At 39.8% G+C, this 27,532-nt stretch overlaps 1 protein-coding gene across 1 annotated transcript in view; it reads left to right on the top strand.

Moving 5' to 3' along the window:
• The window catches only part of LOC109872119 (sodium- and chloride-dependent GABA transporter ine), a 57,548-nt gene extending 51,592 nt beyond the window's left edge, over positions 1–5,956 (top strand). The window contains exons 11-13 of the mRNA XM_020463236.2: positions 234–334; positions 546–716; positions 2,520–5,956. Coding sequence (XP_020318825.1) covers positions 234–334; positions 546–716; positions 2,520–2,636 — 389 coding nt within the window. The 3' untranslated portion in view covers positions 2,637–5,956. The remainder of the gene's footprint in view (positions 1–233; positions 335–545; positions 717–2,519) is intronic.
• Positions 5,957–27,532: the final 21,576 nt, after the last annotated feature.

Raw genomic sequence — 27,532 nt, forward strand, 5'->3', positions numbered from 1 at the left:
ACCTCACTAATGGTCTTGTGACTGAATGGAAGCAATGTTCCAACAACTAGTGGAAAGCCTTCCCAGAAGAGTGTAAGCTGTTATAGCAGCAAAGGGGATACCCATATTAATGCCCATGATTTTGGAATGAGATGTTTGACAAGCATGTGTCCACATACACTTTGCTCTATATACAGTATGTACTGTAATGTCTCGAAGTTAATTTAAGTATTTAATGCAATGTGTTTTTACAGGAATGCGTCGGATGACCATCATGATCAAGAGAATGTTGGGAAAGGCTCCCAACATCTATTTCCGCTCCTGCTGGATGGTCTTCTCCCCTGTGCTGGTCCTGGTGAGTCCTTTGGCTGGCTGACGATGAGGAGGAGTACAATTAGCATAATTATGATGGTGATGAGGATTTAATGTATTTTCTATTTGTTGTGTTTTACTTTTTGTAGTCGTTATAGTAGTGATTGTCGTAAGGCTTAGAGGTTTCATCCAAGTCTAACCTGCTCCATGTGAGTTAAAGTGAGATTGTTTGCCTCTCCTATCCTCCCCTGCAGTGCATTCTGATCTCCAGCATCATCCAGTACACGCCAGCTCGCTATGGGAAGTCATACACATACCCTGTCTGGGCAGAGGTGGTGGGCTGGGGAATCTCCCTGGTCTCCATCGTGTGGATCCCACTGGGAGCCCTGCAAGAGATCTGCAGAAATAAGGGCTCACTGCTGCAGGTGAGCATTCTTTCAGTAAACCAAAACAAACACACATACTGATACTTACATAAATATAGCTCACAGATACTGTTGTAGCATCATGCATACATACTCTGCTTATATACTAGTATGTATGTATGTATGTATGTATGTATGTGTGTATGTGTGTATGTGTGTATGTGTGTATGTGTGTATGTGTGTATGTATGTACGCACGCACGCACGCACGCACGCACGCACGCACGCACGCACGCACGTATGTATGTATGTATGTATGTATGTATGTATGTATAATACGAATTGTATTCGTATTAGAATTGTATTCGTATTATATATACATGCATTGTATTCGTATTATACATACATGCATTGTATTCGTATTACACACAAACACCCCATCCTGGTCTCAGACCATTTCTTATTATTCTGTACGAAAATCCGAGACACACCATTTAGTATGATATATTACGTTTCGTATGGTATGTATTAATTTGTCGATGTCCAAAGCTAATTTCGTATAATATGTTACGAATTACATTTCGTATTATATGTTACAAATTTGCAAAACGTACAATATGTTACAAACCAAGACAGTTGTGAAGAGGGCACAACAAAACCTTTCCCCCTCGGGAGACTGAAAAGATTTGGCATGGGTCCCCAGATCCTCAAAAGGTTCCACAGCTGCACCATCGAGAGCATACTGACCGGTTGCATCACCACCTGGTATGGCAACTGCTCGCCATCTGACTGTAAGGCACTACAGAGGGTAGAGCGAACGGCCCAGTACATCACTGAGGAAAGCCCATGAAATTGTCAGAGACTCCAGTCACCCAAGTTATAGACTGTTTTCTCTGCTACCACACGGCAAGCGCACGGCAAGCGGTACCGGAGCGCCAGTCTAGGACCAAAAGGCTCCTCAACAGCTTCTACCCCCAAGCCATAAGCCTGCTGAACAATTAATCAAATCTCCACTGGACAATTTACATTGACACCCCCCTCCCTTTTGTACATTGCTGCTACTCGCTGTTTATTATCTATGCATAGTCACTTCACCCCTACCTACATGTACAAATTACCTCAACTAACCTGTACCGCACACTGACTCGGTACCGGTGCCCCCGGTATATAGCCTCGTTATTCTTATTGTGTTACTTTTTATTATTACTTTTTATTTTAGTCTACTTGGTAAATATTTTCTTAACTCTTCTTGAACTGCACTGTTGGTTAAGGGCTTATAAGTAAGCATTTCACGGTAAAGTCGACACTTGTTGTATTCGGCGCATGTGACAAATGAAGTTTGATTTGAAATTCAAGCTAGGTGGCTAACGTAGCTAGCTGGCTAAAGTTAGCTAGGCTAGGGGTAGGTTTAAGTTTAGGAGTTAGGATAAAAGGTAGAGGTTAGGGTTAGCTAACATGCTAATCAGTTGAAAAGTCCCAAATTATCCAAAATGCTAAAGTTGTCCATGATGAAACTTGAACTTGCAACCTTTGGGTTGCTAGACGTTTGCATTATATGCCAATCTGTCCTCCCAATCAACCACACTACTTTAGTTTTTGCCTTAAGTAACCATCTGTCTAATGTAACCATTACAAGTGTAACATATCATACTCATTTGAATGCCCTGGATATACTATTTCTATGTTACGTTTAGTATACGAGACCAGACTGCGCACACACACTGTACTGATACTGTACGTTTTATCCCACATGACAGTCATATAAATAACAAAAGTGCAGTCCGGGCATCAGCAGACACCATAAGAAATTAAATTATTTATGTGATTCTTAACCTGTTCTTCTATATATTCTATGTGCCCCCAGAGAATAAAAACAGCTGTGACTCCTACAATAGAGTTGGATCCTGTCAACCATCTGCCAGAGGAGCAGAGCGAAGACACACCGGAGTCTGTTTTCTTGTCTATCATCACTCCTCTGTAACCACAGCCAGTATGTCTAAGTGCTTGCGTGCGTGAGTCAGTGTGACTGTGAGTGCTCTATTGGTGTGGGGAGGTGTGGGTTGTTAGGTAGTTTACAGTTCATGTAAATAGCATATTTACGTGTTTTACCCTTGTCCCTCTGGTAATCTCTTCAACCAACATCTCTCCCCCTGGACATAACATATTTTGTCTCCCAATTTGATTGTGAATTCCATGACCTCAATGGTCCAGATAGATCTTTGGCTGAGTAACTCTTTGAACCAACATTGCTATCTTGTGGCTGTTTCAAAGTTTTTATTCACACCTTGAGGTTCATTTGAGGCTCATGTGAATAGTGAACTCAGCAATTGACTGAACAAACACTAGGCTGGTCTAATATAGGAACATGCATATGATATTTATTCCTCTCCTAGAAAGCTAATATGCAATTAGATGTATGGCAGTTATATGGTGTGCCTTTTACTGATAACTGTAAGGAGGGGAACCACTGCAGTGTTGCCATGACCAGTAGTGTAAAGTACTTAAGTAAAAATACTTATGGTGTTTTTTGGGTATCTGTGCTTTGCGTTACTTTGACAACTTTTACTTTTACTTCACTACATTCCTAAAGAAAATTATGTACTTTTTACTCCATACATTTTCCCTGACACCCAAAAGTTCTCGTTACATTTTGAATACAGTACATAGCAGGACAGGGAAATGGTCTAGTTCCCACACTTATCAAGAGAACATCCCTGGTAATCCTTACTGCCTCTGATCTGGCGGACTCACTAAACACATGCTTCATTTGCAAATGATGTGTTGATGCGTGCCCCTGGCTATCCATACATTTAAAAAAATATATTATTATTATTAATTATTTATACTTTTAGTTTAAATGTTGATACTTAAGCATATTTTAACAATTACATTTACTTTTGATACTTAAGTATATTTAAAACAAAACACTTTTAGATGTTTACTCAAGTAGGATTTCACTAGGCGACTTTTCCTTGAGTCATTTTCTATTAAGGTATCTTTACTTTTACTCAAGTATGACAATTGTGTGCCTTTTCCAACAGTGGCCATGACATCTGTTAGTGGGGAAAGTCCAGGGTTCTGTCATTATTCCTCTGCTTTATTACACTTTATTACACATGGTATCATTGAAGTCTTAAGGGTTCTGGTTGAAGTTTTCTGTCGTATGTCATGTTTGTTTGCAACAATGACAATTGGAGCTCAGCATTGCCAGGAGTGCCTTTTGTCATTAAAAGATCCATATACGACTGCATTTACAATGGGGTGTCTTTTGAGGGGTCACAGAAATATATAGACGGGTGGGTTGTTTAGCAACAAAACCAATGCATGCGCAACTGTGGAGCAAAACAGTCAGGTTGACTTAGTTACATGACAACATGTAACTATATTTCCTCTCCAAATCTTTATTGAAAACAGAAATACATTTGCACAATGAGCACTTGTTGTCTCTCAAATACATTGTTACATTTGTAATTTTAGCCATATTAGCATAGACGTGACAAGAGTAAAACACCTCAAAACAAGACATGGTATCAATACACAATGATCTAAAACTAGCTTCTTGTCATTGTTGCTAGCTATCTGAATCATAACAACACACAGACTTCACAGGCTCATCCGGGATCTTGTTTCCTATGAGTATGGTAGTCGCTTTAGTCACCGACTCTGAAGCTCTGCTGTGCCCAGACATATGAGTGTTCAAAATACACTTTTGTGGTAGAGTTGTCTGTCACTGACATCCACCTGACGATAAAGTTGCATGAACACACAGGCTTATAAAAGTTGGAAGCATTTTTGGAAAACCCTACATGGGTGATGCTAAATAAATGTATGAAGGCGAATCTGCTCATCATTGTAACTGTTTTCTTCTGTTGAAGGAGAGGACCAAAGCGCAGCGTGGTTAGTGTTCATCTTATTTAATAATAATAATCCAAACTGAACACTTCAAATTACAAAACAACAAATGTGAAAACAGTCCTATCTGGTGCATAGAGACAGAAGACAACCACCCACAAAACCCAACACAAAACAGGCTACCTAAATATGGTTCCCAATCAGAGACAATGACTAACACCTGCCTCTGATTGAGAACCATATCAGGCCAAACATAGAAATAGACAAACTAGACATACAACATAGAATGCCCACTCAGCTCACGTCCTGCCAACACTAAAACAAAGAAAACACAAAAGAACTATGGTCAGAACATGACAGAACCCCCCCCCCCCCTCCCAAGGTGCGGACTCCGGCCGCAAAATCTGAATCTATAGGGGAGAGTCTGGGTGGGCATCTGTCCGTGGTGGCGGCTCTGGCGCAGGACGTGGACCCCACTCCACCATAGTCTTTGTCCGCTTTAGTGTCCTCCTAGGAACGGCGACCCTCGCCGCCAACCTAGGACTGGCAACCCTACTAAAGGGCCCCACTCCACTAAACAAACTCCTCCGGACTGAGGGGTAGCTCAGGACTGAGGGGCAGCTCAGGACCAAAAGTATGTGGATACCTTCTCATTGAACATCTCATTACAAATTGTTGAGCAAATGCTCCACGTTTTTGGTTTGCGTCCTGTCTTTAAGTTTGATGTGGGTTTTTCTTTTAGTTTTCCTCTTCTTGGGCAAATTTAGTGGGCACTGATGGTGGGTGTCTTTTAGGTTCCAGTTGTTGCTAGTCAACTCTCAGTGGACACCCCCATGAGTGTCTTTCAGAAACGACTCCTGAAATCCCACCTGTTTCGTTTTGATTGTTGTCAGTGACTCTTTGTAAGTCCCCCCTTCTGTTTGAGCGACTTTATTTGGTTTTCTTTCTGGGGAATGTAAAAGTATACTTTCTCTCTGGTGGTTTTCTTTTATAGATAAGGATTTCACCTGGATTCTATGTTCCTTATACTCTAGCAATGGTGTCGCATCAGAGATTAGTAGACATAATATTGAAAAACTGTTGAATCTTTGTTATTTTGGCATCTCAAAATATTTTAGTTGTAGGTTACTGCTGCTTATTCTTTTTAATTGTTCTCATGTACCTTACATTTAGACCAAATATTTACATTTATTTTACAATTTAGTTGTTTTTGTATCAAGCTAAATGGTTTATTGAATAACAAACACTATTTCTGCATTAACTCTGGGTGATGCCTTTTAATCTAATGGTATAAATGTTTATGCTCATTATGCTTTTGAGACAGTTGCTGTCTCTCCTTTTGAAATTTTACAGAAGTTTGATTTGTTTCTTTCTTACTGTCTTAAAAAAATCTGAAAAGTGTTTATTGCACAGTGTCAATAAAGAACATTATTGCCAAATAGGCTTGGTTTTCATGAGCCCTGTCAATTCATCAATAATGCGTCCGTTATGAAGAACATAACACTAGATGGCAGCACAGTGCAGACAGTAACATGCAGCTCAGGTCAGTGGTTTGTTGCCACCAAGGCCAGTACAAATGTCTATGATTCGTCATTAAAATGTATCAGTTTGAAGCTTTTTTTTTGTTGCTGTGGTGTCCTGCAAAACTCACTCAACCACTTTGTCTCTTGTATACAGGTGATAACTACCAGCTAGTGTTTATACCCATAACAAATGTCTAGCTGTAAATCTGTAGTATAGCGTACCTCGGAAGCTAGTGGAAAATTCTTCCACACTTTAGACCAATACTGTATACTATAGTTATGATTGGGAATGCAGAACAATGTATCTGGCTAACTGCTTTATGCACCCACAAAATCTTCATTTCTCTGATTGGTCGAATATTTTTTTTGACAATTAAGCACAAATCTGTTTTCATTCTTCTTTTGAGACATTTTTATTGCACTCTGAAGGAATTCCGCAGGGACACAGCTGTGCATGCATGGGAGAGCAGAGAAGAGTGGAAGTCGGAGTCTACAGTGCCTTGCGAAAGTATTCGGCCCCCTTGAACTTTGCGACCTTTTGCCACATTTCAGGCTTCAAACATAAAGATATAAAACTGTAAAACTCTTTTTTGTGAAGAATCAACAACAAGTGGGACACAATCATGAAGTGGAACGACATTTATTGGATATTTCAAACTTTTTTAACAAATCAAAAACTGAAAAATTGGGCGTGCAAAATTATTCAGCCCCCTTAAGTTAATACTTTGTAGCGCCACCTTTTGCTGCGATTACAGCTGTAAGTCGCTTGGGGTATGTCTCTTATCAGTTTTGCACATCGAGAGACTGACATTTTTTCCCATTCCTCCTTGCAAAACAGCTCGAGCAGCTAGTTCTCAGTTTTCCCTTCCCCATTCAGACCACTTCAAAACAGTCCTAGCTAAATTCTTGCTTGAGAAATTTCTCTTTGCTAAGGACCTATTTTTGTTTCTTTTTGATAATTTTAATTGAAAACAATTACAGTAAGGTACTTGATTTTTACCCAGAAATTATATGATATTGAGACAATTACCCAAGTCAGATTAAGTTCCCGTATAGGCCTAACCAGCCAATGATGTGTTTTGATAACAACAAACATTCCAGCAAACCGGGAACCTTCCCAGAACATTAGCTAACATTCCAATTAAGTTCTAGTCAGGGTGTGAGAACATTAGGATGATAACATCCCACAAACATTCCAAGAAGACTTTTCACCAAATACTTTTTTTTCTAAGAAAATGTTTGAAATATCCTCAGAATGTTCTACTAAAATGTTGTTCACAACATCTGTAAAAACTATCACAGAACATTCGACTAAGGTTCTCACACTAAGGTTCTCACAATGTTCCGGTATTGTTCTTAGAACACACTGCCTCAACGACATGTGGGAGCAATAGAAGTGGTTCTGAGGAAAAATTACAGAAATGTTATGCTAATGTTGATGAATATGTTATTCAAAACACCCATAAATAATAATAAGCCGGGAATATTTCTACAATGGTTGCATGAAGTTATAATGCAACATTATAACTTGATGGTTCTAATAACGTTCCCTGAACATACCTCAGTAATAAAATGTTGGAGTAATAGAAGTGGTTCTAAAAACATTCCTGGAATATTCAGCTGATGTTGACAGAGATACAGTGCCTTTAGAAAGTTTTCACACCCTATGACTTTTTCAAAATGTGTCACAGCCTGAATTTAAAATTGATTAAATGTATATTTTTGTTGTCACAGGCCTACATACAATTCACCATAATGTCAAAGTGCAATTATGTTTTTAAAAATATTACAAATTAGTATTCAAGCCTTTTGTTATGGCATGCCTAAATAAGTCCAGGAGTACAAATTTGCTGTCCAAGTCACATAAGTTGCAAAGATTCACTCTGTGTCAAAATAATAGTGTTTTAATATGATTTTTGAATGACTACCTCATCTCTGTACCCCACACATATAATTATCTGTAAGGTCCATCAGTCGAGCAGTGAATTTCAACCACAGTTTCAACCACAAAGACCAGGGAAGTTTTCCAATGACCTGCAAATAAGGGCTTTGACACGATGAAGTTAATCATTACACTTTGGATGGTGTATAAATACACCCAGTCACTACAAAGATACCGGAGTCCTTTCTAAGTTGCCGGAGAGGAAGGAAACCGCTAAAGGAGTTACAGAGTTTAATGGTTGTGATATGAGAAAACTGAAGCTAGAACAACATTGTAGTTACTCCACAATACTAATTTAATTGACAGAGTGAAAAGTAAGAATCCTGTGCAGACTACAAATATTCCAAAACATGCATCCTGTTTGCAACAAGGCACTAAAGTAATAATGCAACATTTTTTCCTGAATACAGTGTTATGTTTGGGGCAAATCCAATAACGCATTACTGAGCACCACTCTCCATATTTTCAAGCTCAAGTATAGTGGTGGCTGCATCATGTTATGGGTGTGCTTGTAAACGTTAAGGGCTGGAGTTTTTCAGGATAAAGAAAATACATGGAAAGGAGCTAAGCACAGGCAAAATCCTAAAGGAAAACCTGCTTCAGTCTGCTTTCCACTAGGCACTGGGAGATGAAAGCACCTTTCAGCAGTGGCCGAGTTATAGTTTGAACTTAAATCTACTTGAAAATCTATGACAAGACCTGAAAATGGTTGTCGAGCCATGACGAACAACCAATTTAACAGAGCGTGAAGAATTTTGAAAATAATAATGGTCAAATTATGCACAATCCAGGTGTGGAAAGTCAGTAGTGGTGCATGGGTAAAATCACTGGGGAAGACATGCCAGAAAGAAAAGCCATATTACAACTTGTAATAATTGCGTTGTTTGATCTTCAACCTGATAGTTCATATGCCTTGCAACTGTGATATATAGACCTAAGGCCGAGACAATAAGAACATGCAGTGGCAGAAAATATTCAACCACACCTTTGTTTATTCACAAAACCGAAGCGCAACCTCTGTCCGGTGAAGTCCACAAAGCATATTGCATGTAACAAATAGTTACAAGACCTACAGCTTGGTCAAGCAAGTTAATGTTTCAGAAATGTTCATACTACTAAACAACTATTGATTTAGAACCACGAAGAGTTACCGCAAGTCACAAAGAAAACAGGAGCTGCCCCCACAATTCCAGCACCATTTCAACTTCAACATTTCAACATCATCAAATTACCTATGCTTCATCTGCACTGACAACTAAAAGATACCAAAAACGATTTAGTCCAATCAACGTCAGCTACACTGAACAAAAATATAAACGCAACATGTAAACTGATTCATGAGCTGAAATAAATGATCCCAGAAACGTTCTATAAACACAAAAAGCTTATTTCTCTCAAATGTTGTTCACAAATTTGTTTACATTCCTGTGAGTGAGCAATTAATATTTTCCAAGATAATCCATCCACCTGACAGGTGTGGCATATCAAGAAGCTGATTAAACAACATGATCATTACACAGGTGCACCTTGTGCTGGGGACACTAAAAGGCAACGCTAAAATGTGCAGTTTTGTCACACAACACAATGCTACAGATGTCTCAAGTTTTGAGGGAGCATGCAATTGGCATGCAGACTGCAGGAATGTCCATCAGAGGTGTTGTCAGATAATTTAATGTTTCTCTACCATAAGCCACCTCCAAGGTCGTGTTAGAGAATTTGGCAGTATGTCTAACCGGTCTCATAACCACAGACCATGTGTAACCATGCCCGCCCGTCCATATCAGGCTTCTTCACATGCGTTTTGGTTTGAGACCAGCCACCGGGAGGAACAGCTGATGAAACTGGGTTTGCACAACCAAAGAATTTCTGCATAAACTGTCAGAAATCGTCTCAGAGAAGGTCATCTGCATGCTCGTCGTCCTCACCAGGATCTTGACCTGATTGCAGTTTGGCCTCGTAACCGACTTCAGTGGGCAAATTCTCTCCATTGATGGCCACTGGCACACTAGAGAAGTGTGCTCTTCACGGATAAATCCGCTTTCAACTCTTCTGGGCAGATTGCAGAAACCGTGTATGGCGTTATGTGGGTGAGCGGTTTGCTGATGTCAACGTTGTGAACAGTGACCCATGGTGGCTTTGGGGTTATGGTATGGGCAAGCATAAGCCACAGACAACAAACACAATTGCAATTTGAATGCACAGAGATACCGTGAAAAGAGCCTGAGGCCCATTGTCATACTATTCATCCGCAACCATCACTTCGTGTTTCAGCATGATAATGCTTGGCCCCATGTTGCAAGGATCTGTATACAATTCCTGGAAGCTGAAAATGCCCCAGTTCTTCCATGGTCTGCATACTCAGCAGATATGTCACCCATTGAGCATGTTTGGGATGTTCTGGATCGACGTGTGCGATAGCATGTACCAGTCCCGCCAATATACAGAAACTTCGCACAGCCATTGAAGAGGAGTGGGATAACATTCCACAGGCCACAATCAACAGCCTGGTCAACTTTATGCGAAGGAGATGTCACGCTGCATGAGGCAAATGGTGGTCACACCAGATACTGCGTGTGTGTGTGTGCAAGTATTTTTTTTAACTCACCCTACATGTAGAGAAACGCCAATGCCATCCTCCTCTCTTTCATAGAGTACACACTTTTATTTTCTACCTGGAAAGAATGCTTGCTCACTAGCCTAACTTCCTTTCATGCGCAACGTTAGCTAGTTAACATTAGCCTTCTACATCTAGCTACATATTGAACTTCCATTCTCTATGACTTTATGGTTGGGTCAGAATCGCCAATATAATCATTGGCCAGTACAGAGAATTAAGTAAAACTACAAGTCCAAATCCCTATCTCCATCCATAGAAAATGTTGGAAAAAGACAACTTTCGAAAGCTGGCTAGCCATCAGTGATGCTACAATTCCAGTTGTTTCTGTCAATGACGTATTGCTCTCGATGTGATGTAATTGGAGTGAAGCGAAATCAAAACTGAATTCCATTGACACTTTTTATTTTTGGTGCGCCATTACCATTCACAGTTGAGCTCACTCAGTTTAGCACAATGCTGATTGATTATTATGAAAATATATAATGTGATGCCAAATGCTTGCTGGCTTCCCTTGCATACAATGCTTTTTTTTTTAAACAAACAAACGTATATTAATCTGCACAACTGGACCATTTTTGTGTTTTGCCAAGATACTGTATCTTTTGTGATGACCTTACAATGTTCCCACCAGACTGTTCCCACAACCAATGTTCCCTCAAAAAAATCTACACACAATACCCCAAAATGTTTAGCAAATTTATTTTTAAAAATCTAATTAAATATGACATTTACATAAGTATTGAGACCCTTTACTCAGTACTTTGTTGAAGCACCTTTGACAGCCTCAGGCTTGGGTATGACGTTACAAGCTTGGCAAACCTGTATTTGGGGAGTTTCTCCCATTCTTCTCTGCAGATCCTCTCAAGCTCTGTCAGGTTGGATGGGGAGCGTCGCTGCACAGCTATTTTCAGGTCTCTCCAGAGATGTTCGATTGGGTTCAAGTCTGGATTCTGGCTGGGCCACTCAAGGACAATCAGAGACCTGTCACGAAGCTACTCCTGTGTTGTCTTGGCTGTGTGCTTAGGGTTGTTGTCCTGTTGGAAGGTGAACCTTCGCCCCAGTCTGATGTCATGCGTGCTCCGGAGCAGGTTTTCATCAAGGATCTCTCTGTACTTTGCTCCGTTCATCTTTGCCTCGATCCTGACTAGTCTCCCAGTCCCTGCTGCTGAGAAACATCCAGCATGATGTTGCCACCACCATGCTTCACCGTAGGGATGGTATTTGTCAGGTGATGAGTGGTGCTTGGTTTTCTCCAGACGTGACGCTTGGCATTCAGGCCAAAAAGTTCAATCTTGGTTTTATCAGACCAGAGAATCTCCTGGTCTGAGAGTCCTTTAGGGAACATTGCCCACCACATAATAAAACTCTCTGAGAACAGACTAAATGTGTTCTGGGAATGTTCTTGCTACGTCAGGCAAAGTTTTGTAGAAACATTGTACAATCATCAGCACAAATGGACAGTTTTTGTTTGCTGGGTCTGCTATTTTCTATAACCTGCAGGGAACACAATATATGATCTATTCTTGGCATGTACAGTAGGTTTATCACTTATGGGTGTCATAAATTGAGATATGGGTGTCACGCCCCGGTCTTAGTATTTTGTGTTTATATATTTATTTGGTCAGGCCAGGGTGTGACATGGGTTTATTTTGTGTTGTGTTGTGGTATTGGGGTTTTAGTAGGTATTGGGATTGTGGCTGAGTAGGGGTGTCTAGCATAGTCTATGGCTGCCTGAGGCGGTTCTCAATCAGAGTCAGGTGATTCTCGTTGTCTCTGATTGGGAACCATATTTAGGTAGCCTGGGTTTCACTGTGTGTTTTGTGGGTGATTGTTCCTGTCTCAGTGTGTTTGTATTTCACCAGATAGGCTGTATAGGTTTTCACGGTCCGTTTTTGTATTTGTCGTGTTTATTCATTTATTAAACATGTATCGAACTAACCACGCTGCATTTTGGTCCGACTCTCCTTCGACGGAAGAAAGCCGTTACAATGGGGAGGGGAATGTGCAGGGTATATGCAAATTAAATAGTGTAGTATTACTATAGTTTAAAAAACGTTAAACATTTTTTAAATTTTTTTGGTGTTTTTGCAGACGTTACTGTAGTACATGATTGATGGATACTACATTGTGTAATATAGTATTCTAGAGTATACTACAGTTTACTTCAGAATGTTATAGTAACTATAGTTACTAGTTATAGTTATAGTATTCTAAAGTAAACTGTAATATTTATTCACCTGGGTCCTTCCATCCAATCTAAGGCTCACAGCAACACTGCAGGTATTTGAGAAGTACTGTGTTTGTGTGCAATCACAGGGTTCACTCCCGGTGGAAGACTAGATCAGCAAAAATGAAATTAAAACTTATCTTTCCCAGTGACAGACGGACACAGGGAGGGCAGCACTGCTATATCCTGCCACTCACTGTATGTTTGCCATTATGGTGAATGAGTATCTTCAAACAGTGTTTCTGCAAAGGAATGCAGAACAATACATGTCACTTAAGATGTGAATTTGGGGGTGGCTGAGGATCATCATGACCTTCATATCCACAATGTGATAAGCCAAAAGGTTTGCTGAACTGATTAACTGTTAATGATAATAATGAGGCATTGGTCTGTGTTGACAATGATGTGTCATTGTGTGGGTTGTGTTTTAAAGAGCCTATTGGAGCTAAACTATAAAGATAAGAATATGAAATGTGTCTGCCCAGCACTCCTTTCTCTCAGAAGCACTGCCTGTAATAGAGTCTTCCTTTTATCCTCTGTTACAATAAATCTCAATTTATTTTCTTGTCCTTCAAAGCAGCAAATCATTTGCTGGGCTAAAATAAATGTCAGGGACATTCTTGCCCCCCAAACATCTTCATGTGGCTATGTGCAGAGTGAGTGAGGCTGCTGATGTGGCTCTGACAGATGAATTAATGTTCTGGTGTTACATTTAAGCCCTCCACCCTGTGGAACCAAATACATCTGGACATGGAGGGGGTGGTAAAGTGATGTCATCATCTGACCTTCCATGTACTGCATTACCATCACTTCCCGTTATGTTTCTACGGGAAAACATTGCTTGGGTTTGAGCAGTTTCTATTTGTGTATCATACAGTAGATGTTGTAAAAAGTACCATGTACATGTCAAAGTACATGGCTTACCTCAGCTAGTTAATATTTTCTTGATAATGATGCTATAACCACCATCCTTTTCATGTGCAATTAACTGTACATTTCTTGGTAAGGAATGTTGTAATGTAATTTGTGAATGCAACAACCTTTGAAAAAGTACAAGTTGCAATGCAAATATCTAAGAAAAAATCCAGACCAAAGGCTTGGTGCTCACTCATCAGAGACCTGGGTTGACAACGTGGAGGAGGAGAGGTGCTGGATTGAGTATTGGTGCTTTACTATTTGTAGTATCAAGTAGTGGCTGAATTCAGTAGACCAGCAGCATATGCTCAACCTATTTTAAAAGAATCCCGGGTATCCCTTATGCTCACAGCTTTAATATATCATTTTTAAATAAGCATATTTAGTTTATTTATATAAACAACTATCCACATGCAGATATGAGCTTTAGAAGGCCAGATTCTACAGAGCGCTACTGCGGACTGTTTGTTTGTTCCCTTTTAGACTTTTGGGACGTGTATACAGTGCATTCGGAAAGTATACAGACCCCTTGACTTTTTCCACATTTTGTTATGTTACAGCCTTAATCTAAAATGGATTAAATGTTTTTTTTCTCATCAATCTACACCCATTACCCCATAATGACAAAGCGATTAAAATTAAAAAACAGATACCTTATTTACATAAGTATTCAGACCCTTTAGAATTATGCACGAAATTGAGCTGAGGTGCATCCTGTTTCCATTGATCATCGTTGAGATGTTTCTACAAATTGATTGGAGTCCACCTGTGGTAAAATTCAGTTGATTGGACATGATTTGGAAAGGCACACACACTTGTCTATATAAGGTCCCACAGTTGACAGCGCGTGTTAGAGCAAAAAACAAGCCATGAGGTCGAAGGAATTGTCCAAAGAGCTCCGAGACAGGATTGTGTCGAGGCACAGATCTGAGGAATGGTACCAAAACATTTCTGCAGCATTGAAGGTCCCCAAGAACACAGTGGCCTCTATCATTCTTAAATGGAAGAAGTTTGGAACCACAAAGACTCTTTGTATAGCTGGCAGCCCAGCCAAACTGAGCAACGGGGGGAGAAGGGCCTTGGTCAGGAAGGTGACCAAAAACCCGATGGTCACTCTGACAGAGCTCTAGAGTTCCTATGTGGATATGGGAGAACCTTCCAGAAGGATAACCATCTCTGCAGCACTCCACCAATCAGGCCTTTATGGTAGATTGGCCAGACGGAAGCTACTACTAAAAACTACTACTAAAAACACATGATAGTCCGCTTGGGGTTTGCCAAAAGGCACCTAAAGACTGTCAAACCATGAAACAAGATTCTCTGGTCTGATGAAACCAAGATTGATCTCTTTGGCCTGAATGCCAAGCTTCACGTCTGGAGGAAAACTGGCACCATCCCTATGGTGAGGCATTGTGGTGGCAACATCATGCTGTGAGGATGTTTTTCTGCAGCAGGGACTGGAGACTAGTAGGGATCGAGGCAAAGATGAATGGAGCAAAGTACAGAGAGATCCTTGATGAAATCTGCTCCAGAGTGCTCAGGACCTCAGACTGAGGCAAAGGTTCACCTTCCAACAGGACAACGACCCTAAGCACACAGCAAAGACAATGCAGGAGTGGCTTCGGGACAAGTCTCTTGAATGTCCTTGAGTGGCCCAGCCAGAGCCTGAACTTGAACCTGTTCGAACATCTCTGGAGAGACCTGAAAATGGCTGTGCAGCAATGCTCCCCATCCAATCTGACAGAGCATGAGAGGATCTGCAGAGAGGAATGGGAGAAACTTCCCAAATACAGGTGTGCCAAGCTTGTACAGTGCCTTGCAAAAGTATTCACCCCCCTTGGCATTTTAAAGTATTTTTGGGCATTACAACCTGTAATTTAAATGGATTTTTATTTAGATTTCATGTAATGGACATAACACAAAATAGTCCAAATTGGTGAAGTGAAATGAAAAAATTACTTGTTACAAAAAAAATGGAAAAGTGCTGCATGCATATGTATTCACTCCCTTTGCTATGAAGCCCCTAAATAAGATATGGTGCATGATTTGGAAACCAATTACCTTCAGAAGTTACAGAATTAGTTAGATTGCACACAGGTGGACTTTATTTAAGTGTCACATGACCTCAGTATATATACACCTGTTCTGAAAGGCCCCAGAGTCTGCAACACCACTAAGCAAGGGGCACCTCCAAGCTAGCAGCACTATGAAGACCAAGGAGTTCTCCAAACAGGTCAGGAACAAAGTTTTGGAGAAGTACAGATCAGGGCTGGGTTATAAAATAATATCAGAACCTTTGAACATCCCACGGAGCACCATTAAATCCATTATTAAAAAATGGAAACAATATGCCACCACAACAAAACTGCCAAGAGAGGGCCACCCACCAAAACTCACGGACCAGGCAAGGAGGGCAATAATCAGAGGCAACAAAGAGACCAAAGATAACCCAACACCTCACATCAACCCGAGAATACCATCCCCACAGTGACGCATGGTGGTGTCAGCATCATGCTGTGGGGATGTTTTTCATCGGCAGGGACTGGGAAATTAGTCAGAATTGAAGGAATGATGGATGGCGCTAAATACAGGGAAATTCTTAAGGGAAACCTGTTTGTCTTTCAGAGATTTGAGACGGGGATGGAGGTTCACCTTCCAAAAGGACAATGACCCTATGACACTGAGCATACTTCTAAAGCAACACTTGAGTGGTTTAAGGGGAAACATTTAATTGTCTTGGAATGGCCTAGTCAAAGCCCAGACCTCATTCCAATTGAGAATCTGTGGTATGACTTACAGATTGCTGTACACCAGCGGAACCCATCCAACTTGAAGGAGCTGGAGCAGTTTTGCCTTGAAGAATGGGCAAAAATCCCAGTGGCTAGATGTGTCAAGCTTATAGAGACATACCCCAAGAGACTTGCAGCTGTAATTGCTCCAAAAGGTGGCTCTGCTGCAAAAGGTGTCTCTACAAAGTATTGACAGTTTTCTGTTTGTTTTTTACCAGTTTGTTTCACAATTAGAAATATTTTGCATCTTCAAAGTGTTATGGATGTTGTGTAAATCAAATGATACAAACCCCCCAAACATCCATTTTAATTCCAGGGCGTAAAGAAAAAAAATAGGAAAAATGCCAAGGGGAGTGAATACATTCACAAGCCACTGTATCGTCATACCCAAGAAGACTCGAGGCAGCAATCGCTGCCAAAGGTGCTTCAACAAAGTACTGAGTAAAGGGTCTGAATACTTATGTAAATGTAGTATTTGAGTATAATTTTTATATAAATGTGCAAAAATGTCTTAAAAACAGTTTTTGCTTTGTTATTATGGGGTATTGTGTGTAGATTGATGAGGGGGAAAAAACAATGGAATCAATTTTAGAATAATGTTGTAACGTAACAAATGTTGGAAAAAGTCAACGGGTCTGAATACTTTCCGAATGCACTGTACATAACGAGCCGGGCCTAAAATAGAACTCACTTCCTGATGATGAGGCCACAGCTCAACGCTTCACTAGGGCTTCCTTCCTTTTACAAGAAATACATGGTCTTCAGGTTATTTTGTACTCTGAATTTCCATGACTCCCTGCTGAGGATGCTGTTGTGTGTATGCCCAAGTAAATTCTGAGAACTGTGGACTGTATGTGAGAGATACAAAAAGTAAGGTAACTACTCTCATTTCAGTGTATGGCTAAGCCCAATTTACATGTGCATATATCAACGTTTTACATGGGCTTTTACAGACTGAAGTTCTCCTTATCTGAAAATCAATGTTGCATTTAACATTTCAAGCTTGTTCACCCAGAGTACCCATATTTTCCTATTTGCTATGTGGTGATGGGAGGTGTCCTCTCCAGTCCTCTCCATGCATCCTTGAGATGGCAAATTGTCTGTTTGCTGCTAACAGTCCTTAGTGACTGAGTGCTCTTAGGGCCACTAGATTAATGTGTTTTTCATGTTCCCCCTGATTGAGTGGGAAGCAGGGGTTCTATCTGAAGCCTGGAGGCAGGCGGCAGCAGTGGAATATGCCTGAACTCTGGAGGAGCCCGATTGATTATCTCCAAATAATGAGAACTTTGGTGAAGTGGGGGCGTGAATCTACCAGCCATCCTCAAAGGACCACTCAAAGAAGGTTGGTTTGTTCACAAGAAAACAGAGAAAATTATGTGGAGGTGTAGGATGATGGAATAACATAATGATGACATAGTTGTGAGGTGTTTGGTAGGTGTGAGTAGCCATAGCTGTTATGTGTTTGGCTGGTGTGGGTAGACATAGCTGTGTGATGTGTTTGGTTGGTGTGGGTAGACATAGCTGTGGTGATGTGTTTGGTTGGTGTGGGTAGGTTGATTACTACTACCCTTTCTACTTTATGACACTTTCTACTTTGTTTCATCTAAGCTTCCTTGTGATTGGGTAGTTTGGTCAGGTAAACTCCAGTGACCTTTTGCCTTCTTCTTCACAGGATGACAGATATGAATGTAGAAGGAGGAGACGGGAGGTGACATGAGCCAGCTCACCCCCTGTTTCATAGGGCTCTGGTCAAAGGTAGTGCACTATATAGAGAATAGGGTGCCATTTGGGACACACTAGACAGGACAAGAGTGGCCAATCAGAGAACTGTTTTCCCACATGAAAAAATACTATAGTGTATACTTTGGTAGGAATACTATTGTATTCCCTTTGTTTTTTTATTAGCAGACTTTTCTGTAGTATTAATTGTAGTATACAGTCAAAAACTGTAGTATTTACAGTTTACTATAGTATAAATTCTGAGGTAAAAATCAAGTAGTGTATATACTATAGTAATTACTGTAGTGTTTTTGAGGATTGTAGTATTTACAGTACTGTAGGACTGTAGTATTTACTGTAGTTTTTTTGCTGACTGTAGTATATTATAGTATTAACTGTAGTGTTTTTGCTGACTGTTGTATATTATAGTTTTTACTGTAGTGTTTTTGCTGACTGTTGTATATTATAGTTTTTACTGTAGTGTTTTTGCTGACTGTACACTCTAGTACACTGTAGTAAATACACTGTAGTATTTACTGTTGTGTTTTTGGGGACATTACTGTAGTATTATCTAATGTGTGTTTGTTTTATTATCTTTGACATTGAAGTTGTGGGAAAGAATCAGAATTCTTTGAATTTGACTGATACTGCATCAGATACTGAAGAGTGAAAATGTTTTCCACTCAGCTGATACTATTGCAGAGCTATGATGGGGGGGAAGTGTAACTTCTAGCGTGGTCAGGTCAGTCGGAAGCAATTCAGTGTTAATCCGCAGTGCTTCTGAGCCAGAAGGAAGAGATGTGTGCTTGTTTACATTACACAGCAGCATTAGGAGATGCCTCTTGGATTTCCACAGAATTCTTAGCATCAAATAAATTCACCAGTGTCCCAGACAATGCTAAACAAACTGACAGAGTGCAATTTCCTGTAGGGAAACAAACCCCAACAAGCAGGATGGGTTTCAGTTACACTGCAGGAGCCAAAACAAAGACACAAGTGTCCTGTGTTTCAGTAGGTCAAGACACAAGTGTCATGTGTTCAGGTCATGATTCTACTGTAGGACGTACATGTAGAGCCACAACGAATTCCCACAGTGTTATCCAGTCAGTTAACATTTCCTAAAGGTGACACTGGATGTTAAGATAGAGAGTGAATATTGATTGCATCAGTTAAGATTGATTGTGTAAAATGACAGGAGTCAGATCTTTAAAAAAAACTTTTTTTATACTATATCTTACTACACTAATTACAAAGCTGAGCAAGGTAAACCTTGAAACCTCAAGAGGAACCAGACTCAGGAGGGGAAGCCTCCCTTTCTGATTTTTTGGGTAAGTTTGACCTATACTGACCCTAATCTAAATCATTGTGGTGTATTTATTTTGATCAACAAAAAAAAAAGGTTGTTTATATCAAGGCTATGTTTTATATTCATGTTATTGTTTATTGTTGTTGTTTTTAAAGTCTTGATTTTCAAAAAGTTTACTTCGATCAAGGTTTTGGTTCCTTAGTGTAAATTCCTTTAATTTCATGTAGATTTATTTATTCTTAATCATTTTCTGTGACAGGTAGGTTCTGTATTGATTTCTTTGAGAAAGAAAATGCAGATAGCTTGGGAATATGAACAAATATTTTGAGAAAGTAAGACGCTTCTAAATTCAAAGATCAAAACAGACAGAGAACAGAAGCTGAATGTTGCCTCATTTAGACATATTTGTCACCTTCCCTGTTTCTGACGGAGTGAGCCATGGACTATTTGTCACCTTCCCTGTTTCTGACGGAGTGAGCCATGGACTATTTAACACCTTTCTGTTTCCTCAGTGACATTTAAATCAGCATTGAAAAAAGATGAAAGTGTCAAGTTTATTCCGCCTGTGTGAGTCTGACCACAAGTCAGAGACCACTATGATGACGCACCAACTGCATTTGATGGATTGCGGTAAAAGAGGAGGAATAGCCTTTTGTAGGCTACAGTTCAAGCTGTCTTCCAATGGTGCAACTGCTGTCGGCATCCAAAGATGATCCAATTTGAATGAACACTTGGCAGTAAGGATTACAGCAGTGGTGTAGACTCCCACTGGAACAAACAAACATGTTGAATCAACATTGTTTCAATGTAATTTGTCAACATATTGTGACGTGAAATCTATATGGAAAATACTTTGGATTTGAAAAAAGTAATCAAGTGTTGTTTTGAGGGTGAAATTTCAACCACAGGATTATGTCATCATGGTAACCATTTTCCAACATAGGCAAACCTTGAAACAATGTCAGATCTTCAATGTTATATCTACAATCAGAAAAAAAACTATAGGCTGGGTAGCACCTCCTACTGGAGAGTTACTCTATCTACAGCTTTCCATTTGTCTCCCATCCAGGGTTTTAACAAAGCCCAGCCCTACTTGGCTCTGATATTTGTCACTGACAAATACCAATGTACTATCGTGAGAATGATTACTGAGAGATCTCTTAATAACTAAATAGATTCACTGTTGCTATCGAAGTCATTCCAAAGTGTAGGTTTAACAGAGCAAATGAAATGTAACCATACTTTATCCATCAATAGTACTATTTACACCTTTATAGCAGTTGCGAAGTCATCAAGAGCTAAATTCAACCCAGGTTTCAACAAGAAATAGACAATATATGCAGTATACATATTCTCAATGAGTGATCATTTGAAACATGGCTCAATTTGGTGAGTCGAAAGAAAAATAATTAAGGGTTACATAACAAGATCTTCTTTATGCTATACGGCAGGTAGAGTAGTGGTTAGAGTGTTGGACTAGTAACCAAAAGGTTGCAGGATCAAATCCCTGAGCTGACAAGGTAAATATCAGTTGCTCTGCCCCTGAACAAGGCTGTTAACCCACTTTCCCTAGACTGTCATTGAAAATAAGAATTTGTCCTTGACTGACTTTCCTAGTTAAATGAATACAGATGTTCTTTGTAATTTTCTAAATGGATGAACAATTCCACATTGAACACTGCATGGTAATGAATTAGTTTGGTGAACATCAGTTTGGGGAGTAGGTTTAGTCTGTATCAAACGTTTATTGCATATTTTCAGTGTGGAACCTGTCTATGTTTAGGAGGGTTATAGCCTAGGCTAACACATTCTAAATGGCACTAGCAGTTTGCAGGAAAATAGACGTGGCACAATTATTCCAAAACTGCAGCTCGAACACATATTTCCCTACTTCAGTCAACCAGTCCATTTTGAATTTGTGATAAAACTGAAGTCATTTGGCAAGGAATGTAACTACTGTCCGTTTTTATAGGCATTTATTTCTGTAGGTCTAATGGGAGCGTGTGTGCGCAAACAGGGTCCATATTAGGGGATATCTTTAGATTACATGTTTCTATATATTCTAGAGAGTACAGTGCATATTTCCAATGCATATTTAGAGTTTTGTGGATATGCACAATATCCTGAGAAATTCTGAATCCAGATGTGTCTTTTAGAAATATACAGTGCCTTTAGAAGGTATTCACACCCCTTGACATTTTCCACCTTTTGTTGTTACAGTTTGAATATAAAATTGTTTAAATTTAGATTTTTTTTCCCACTGGCCTACACACAATACCCCAAAATGTCAAAGTGGAATGATGTTTTTATTTTTTTATTTTATTTTTTGTACAAATTTTAAAAAATGAAAAGTTGAAATGTCTTGAGTCAATATTGTATTTGTCACATGCACTGAATACAACAGGTGTTGTTCACAACCGTGAAATGCTTACTTAAAAGCCCTTAACCAACAATGCAGTTGAAAGAAAATAAGAATTAAGAAAATATTGACTAAATAAATAACCTAAAGTAAATAAAAGTAACACCCTAATATAACAATAACGAGGCTACAGTGCATTCAGAAAGATTTCAGACCCCTTGACTTTATCCACATTTTGTTGCAAAAACAGTTTTAAAAAATGTTTTATAACTGAAAAATAACATTTACATATGTATTCAGAGCCTTTACTCAATAATTTGTTAAAGCACTGTTGTGGAAATTTTCACCAGCAACACCTGAAGTTAATCTTAAATGAATCTCTTCATTGACAGCAAGCTGGAAAGGTCACAGTCAAACTTAGATGCATAAAGCACCGGTCTGACGTGAGCTCTGCCAGGACAGTCCAGTTAGTTCTCTTATACACCTCTTACACAGACAAGCTACATAGGCCTGGTTCATAGGGTTGGTTCCTATATGTGTCTGGCCCCATCTCCTATCTTAATTTATAGAACATATTCTGGGCGCTCTGCCAAAAGGTCTGAGGAGGGTGTCATGACCGTCTCTCCCTCATATCTCTACCCAGCACCTACAGGAACCAATGACTGTATGAGACAATATGTACAATTCAAGGCTGTCTCCAGACTACATTCTTCCTCCACATTCCCTACTTTTATTACTTCTGTGATAATAATAGTTACATTTTTTATGAGATAGACACATCCAAACCCTTCATTCTGGGTTATACAGTCTAATTAGTATAGTAAATGTATCATCATAATAAAGGCTTTACCTATATTAGCGGGACTGAATTTATTAAAAAAATCACACACATACACATGTTAATAACACAATTAGAGAAACTAAGCAAAAAACACACGCTGCAGCCCATTTGGCTATTTGGGATCCCCAACTTCTAAACAGGGATTCCAACCAAGTTGCAAGTGCCCACTTTGGTTGTGGGGAATTATTTTTAGCAACAGTGGCAATGTATTTGGTGAGATCAGTCATATTAGAAGAGTGATCTGGGACAAAAGTATAACGTTCATCGCCAATGATTGCACAAGTGTCCCCTTGATCTGCCAAAATAGTCTGTTTTGCAGAGCCAAAATATGCAATTATTTTAGTTCCTCATTCAATTATTCCAGGGCATTTTGAGTAGCATTGCCATTTTTCTCTACATGTCTAGAGTTTGGTCTAGGACACATTCAACTCCATACCCAGGGAAAAACACACCAAAGAACCTGGAGACAAGTGCCTGTGTTTGAGTGATGTCAGCCAGAGACCTCTTATCTCCTCATTCCAGGAGGATTGTAGTCTTTTAAACAGAGCCTTCAAATCTTTCTTATTGTTTGGAACGGTTCTCATAGCTGTCACCACAAACCCAATAGTGCAAGCATTTGATCCATAAGATTCATAGTACATTGTTGGTCATAGTCTTAATAAAAGGCATTTTTCCTGCCAATGCAATAGTAAAGTTCACCACCCTAACTTCTGGGCCACTCCAGGCCTGCAATGGTCCCTTTGGCTCATGACTCTTTCTACGATTACCATCTTCTGTGCCACTACTCCGGGCCTGTGTTGGTCCCTTTGGCTCGGGACTTACCTCACCCTTATAGAAACATTCTGTCTCAGAATCAGGCCCCCTTTGTACTTTGTCTCCGGCCACAAATACATTTGCACATAAATCATTCCATGTCACCAATAACACATTAATTGCTCCACTTATATAGTTATAAACGTACTAAAAACTTGCTCAAGTCAATTAGTCTGTTACAAAAAATGTGTCTGTTTCCAACAGTCACTCACCTAGAACAATGATCCCTCACATGTTCCACACCACCTAGGAACCATATTGACTTTCACGGGGAAGAGAGAGAACACATTATACCAGTTTCACACCAACCTTGATAAGAATGAGTTTGGGGTTAACCCAAGCTACAATCTAGCAGCTCTCCTCGCATATTAGTGGCATCGCTCTGTCTCTAGAAGCCTCGCCTTTCCAAATCATAGTTAGAACTATTGATAAATTATCCAACCTAAATTTAGAATGACAGTCCTTAGTGCTTCACATTGGTTCTATCACTCAAATTTAAGACTCTCAACACACAGACACTGGAAGAATGTACATTTACATTGACATACAGTATATTCATCTTATATTTCTAGCATGAACTTTTCTCATCATGGCCCCCATTTGTGGTAATGACAGATTGGTATCTCAATGCATTCTTAGTCTAAATTAATATAAATTCTGCAGTGTGCAGACCTCTTGGACAAGCCTAAATCAAATATGGGCATGGTTGACCACCCCCTCCTTTACGGCATTCATTCTTCTGGTGTTTCTTCAGTTTCTTCTTCAGATAGCTTTACAGTTCGTCCTCTCAATGGCACATATGTTCAAAGTGGATGGCCCTTGATAATGTCCCGATTCTAATATCTGGGGAATAATCAGATTTTCCCAAGCAGACGAATCTCTCACCTGACCATTTGGGGGTTTATACTCCCTTATCATCTTGGCGATCTCACCACAGAGTTACAGGGTCAGGGAGTTATAGGGCTAATCCTTAGGGAGAAATCCCGACCATCCAGCAGACCCAATCTGGTGAGATTTGTATTGAAGCAAGACAAAAAGAAAACAAACATACACTACACTTCTTCATATGAAACTCCTTATCCTTCTTTGGACAGATGACTCACGCTGTGATTCATTCGTCCCAAAAACAGCAACATAAAAAAAAAAAATTAAGAATAACAAATCAAATTATAATGACAACTCTTGATAACTCCATAAGGAAATAATTGTATCCCATAAGGCAATAGTAAAGGACTAGACTAGAGACAGGTGTCCCTTTATTCAGGGTCAGTGCTCTCTCTCTCCTTCTCATAGTCTGAATCACACATAGGACTATTGATAAATTATAAACTTCTTCCTAATATCAGTGTTTACATATTACATTTAAATCTCACCCAATGTCTCAAACCAGAAAGTCAGAACAGAGGTCAGAGGTCATTCCATTCCATTAAGTGAGTGTTTCTTTCCCTGTACCTCATACTCATTATTTAACGATATTTCAACCATTTCAAACATTTTGTGTATTAAGTTTATATTGGGTTTTTCGGGACATTTCATATCAAGATAATTTACATGTGTGCAACCAAAACTCAGACAATAGATACTTCAGAAAATGTAGTTTGTGTGCCCTTTAAGATGCATCCTTTCCAAGCCGTGGAAAAACCCACTACAACACCCCAAAAAGACTCCACACAATAAATCAAACACTGTATTAACACCACTAACAAATATTCATAAAAAGTGGGTTGTGTGTGGGTGCTGGCGTGTTTATTTCACCTTTATTTAACCAGGTAGGCTAGTTGAGAACAAGTTCTCATTTGCAACTGCGACCTGGCCAAGATAAAGCATAGCAGTGTGAGCAGACAACAAAGAGTTACACATGGAGTAAACAATTAACAAGTCAATAACACAGTAGAAAACAAAGGGGGAGTCTATATACAATGTGTGCAAAAGGCATGAGGTAGGCAAATAATTACAATTTTGCAGATTAACACTGGAGTGATGAATGATCAGATGGTCATGTACAGGTAGAGATATTGGTGTGCAAAAGAGCAGAAAAGTAAATAAATAAAAACAGTATGGGGATGAGGTAGGTGAAAAAGGGTGGGCTATTTACCAATAGACTATGTACAGCTGCAGCGATCGGTTAGCTGCTCAGATAGCTGATGTTTGAAGTTGGTGAGGGAGATAAAAGTCTCCAACTTCAGCGATTTTTGCAATTCGTTCCAGTCACAGGCAGCAGAGTACTGGAACGAAAGGCGGCCAAATGAGGTGTTGGCTTTAGGGATGATCAGTGAGATACACCTGCTGGAGCGCGTGCTACGGATGGGTGTTGCCATCGTGACCAGTGAGCTGAGATAAGGCGGAGCTTTACCTAGCATGGACTTGTAGATGACCTGGAGCCAGTGGGCCTGGCGACGAATATGTAGCGAGGGCCAGCCGTGTGTGGTAAAACGTATGGTAAAAACAAACAAAATGGCCAGGCCTTACTTAATTTGAGAGCTACCTTAACAGCCGGATTTGGGTACCTTTATACTGTACAGTACACATTCTTAATAACTGCTCTTCCAAATCACCTGCCTCTGGAAGCCTTTCAAAGGGAGAGCTACAGAATCATTGGTAAACATGTAAAAAAACTTGGTAGCGGACATTCCATCAGTCCTGGAAGAAAGAAAATAAACATGTACTTAGTTATCACTATGCTACACTTTAATCAGTCCTAAAAAATGCAGTACTGGTTTGCGCGCGTGACTGTGTGCGCGCTCTTCGTTCTTCTTCCTTTCTATTGAATACGCTATTGTCCGGTTGAAATATTATTGATTATTTAGATAATTGACAACCTGAGGATTAACTATAAACATCGTTTGACATGTTTCGACAAACTTTACCAGTACTATTAGGATGTATTCGTCTGCATGTTTTGACCGCCTTTGAGCCAGTGGATTAATGAACAAAACAACAAACAGAGTTTTTGGGATATAAAGAGGGTCTTTATCAAACAAAACAACCATTTGTGTAGCTGGGACCCTTTGGATTGCCAACAGAGGAAGATCTTCAAAGGTAAGTGATATATTTTATCGCTATTTCTGACTTTCGTGACGCCTCTGCTTGGTTGGAAAATGTTTGTATGTTTTAGAATGCGCTGTCCTCAGATAATCGTATGGTGTGCTTTCGATGTAAAGCCTTTTTGAAATCTGACGAAGCGGCTGGATTAACAAGAAGTTAATCTTTTAACCGATGTATAACACTTGTATTTTCATGAATGTTTATTGTTACTATTTTTGTAATTTGAATTTTGCGCTCTGCAATTTCTCCGGATGTTGTCGAGGTGGGATGCTAGCATCCCAATGAGCCCAAAGAAGATATTTTACACTTCACGGAGTCGTGGCTGAATGATGACCCTATCAACATACACGCTGTACTGGCAAGATGGAACAGCGGCGTCTGGTAAGACAAGGTATGTCAGACTATGTGTTTTTGTAAATAACAGCTGGTGAACGATATCTAAGGAAGTCTTGAGCTATTGCTCGCCTGAGGTAGAGTATCTCATGACAAGCTGTAGACCACACTATCTACCTAGAGAGTTTTCATCTGTATGTTTCTTAGCTGTTTACATACCACCACAGACTGAGGCTGGCACTAAGCATTAAATTAGCTGTATTCTTGTCACGGCGTTCCTCCTCTTCTTCTGAAGAGGAGAGGCGAAAAGGAGAGTCGGACCAAAATGCGGCGTGGTAAGTGTCCATGGTAAATCTTTAATAAAGAACGTACTGACACTGCATACAAAACAATAAACAAATGACGACCGTGAAGCTACAACATAGACAATCACCCACAAACAAACAGTGCAACCCAGGCTACCTAAGTATGATTCTCAATCAGAGACAACTAATGACACCTGCCTCTGATTGAGAACCATACTAGGCCGAAACATAGAAATACCCAAATCATAGAAAAACAAACATAGACTGCCCACCCAACTCACGCCCTGACCA

The sequence above is a fragment of the Oncorhynchus kisutch genome, linkage group LG3 (assembly GCF_002021735.2).
Source record: "Oncorhynchus kisutch isolate 150728-3 linkage group LG3, Okis_V2, whole genome shotgun sequence".
Taxonomy (NCBI): domain Eukaryota; kingdom Metazoa; phylum Chordata; class Actinopteri; order Salmoniformes; family Salmonidae; genus Oncorhynchus; species Oncorhynchus kisutch.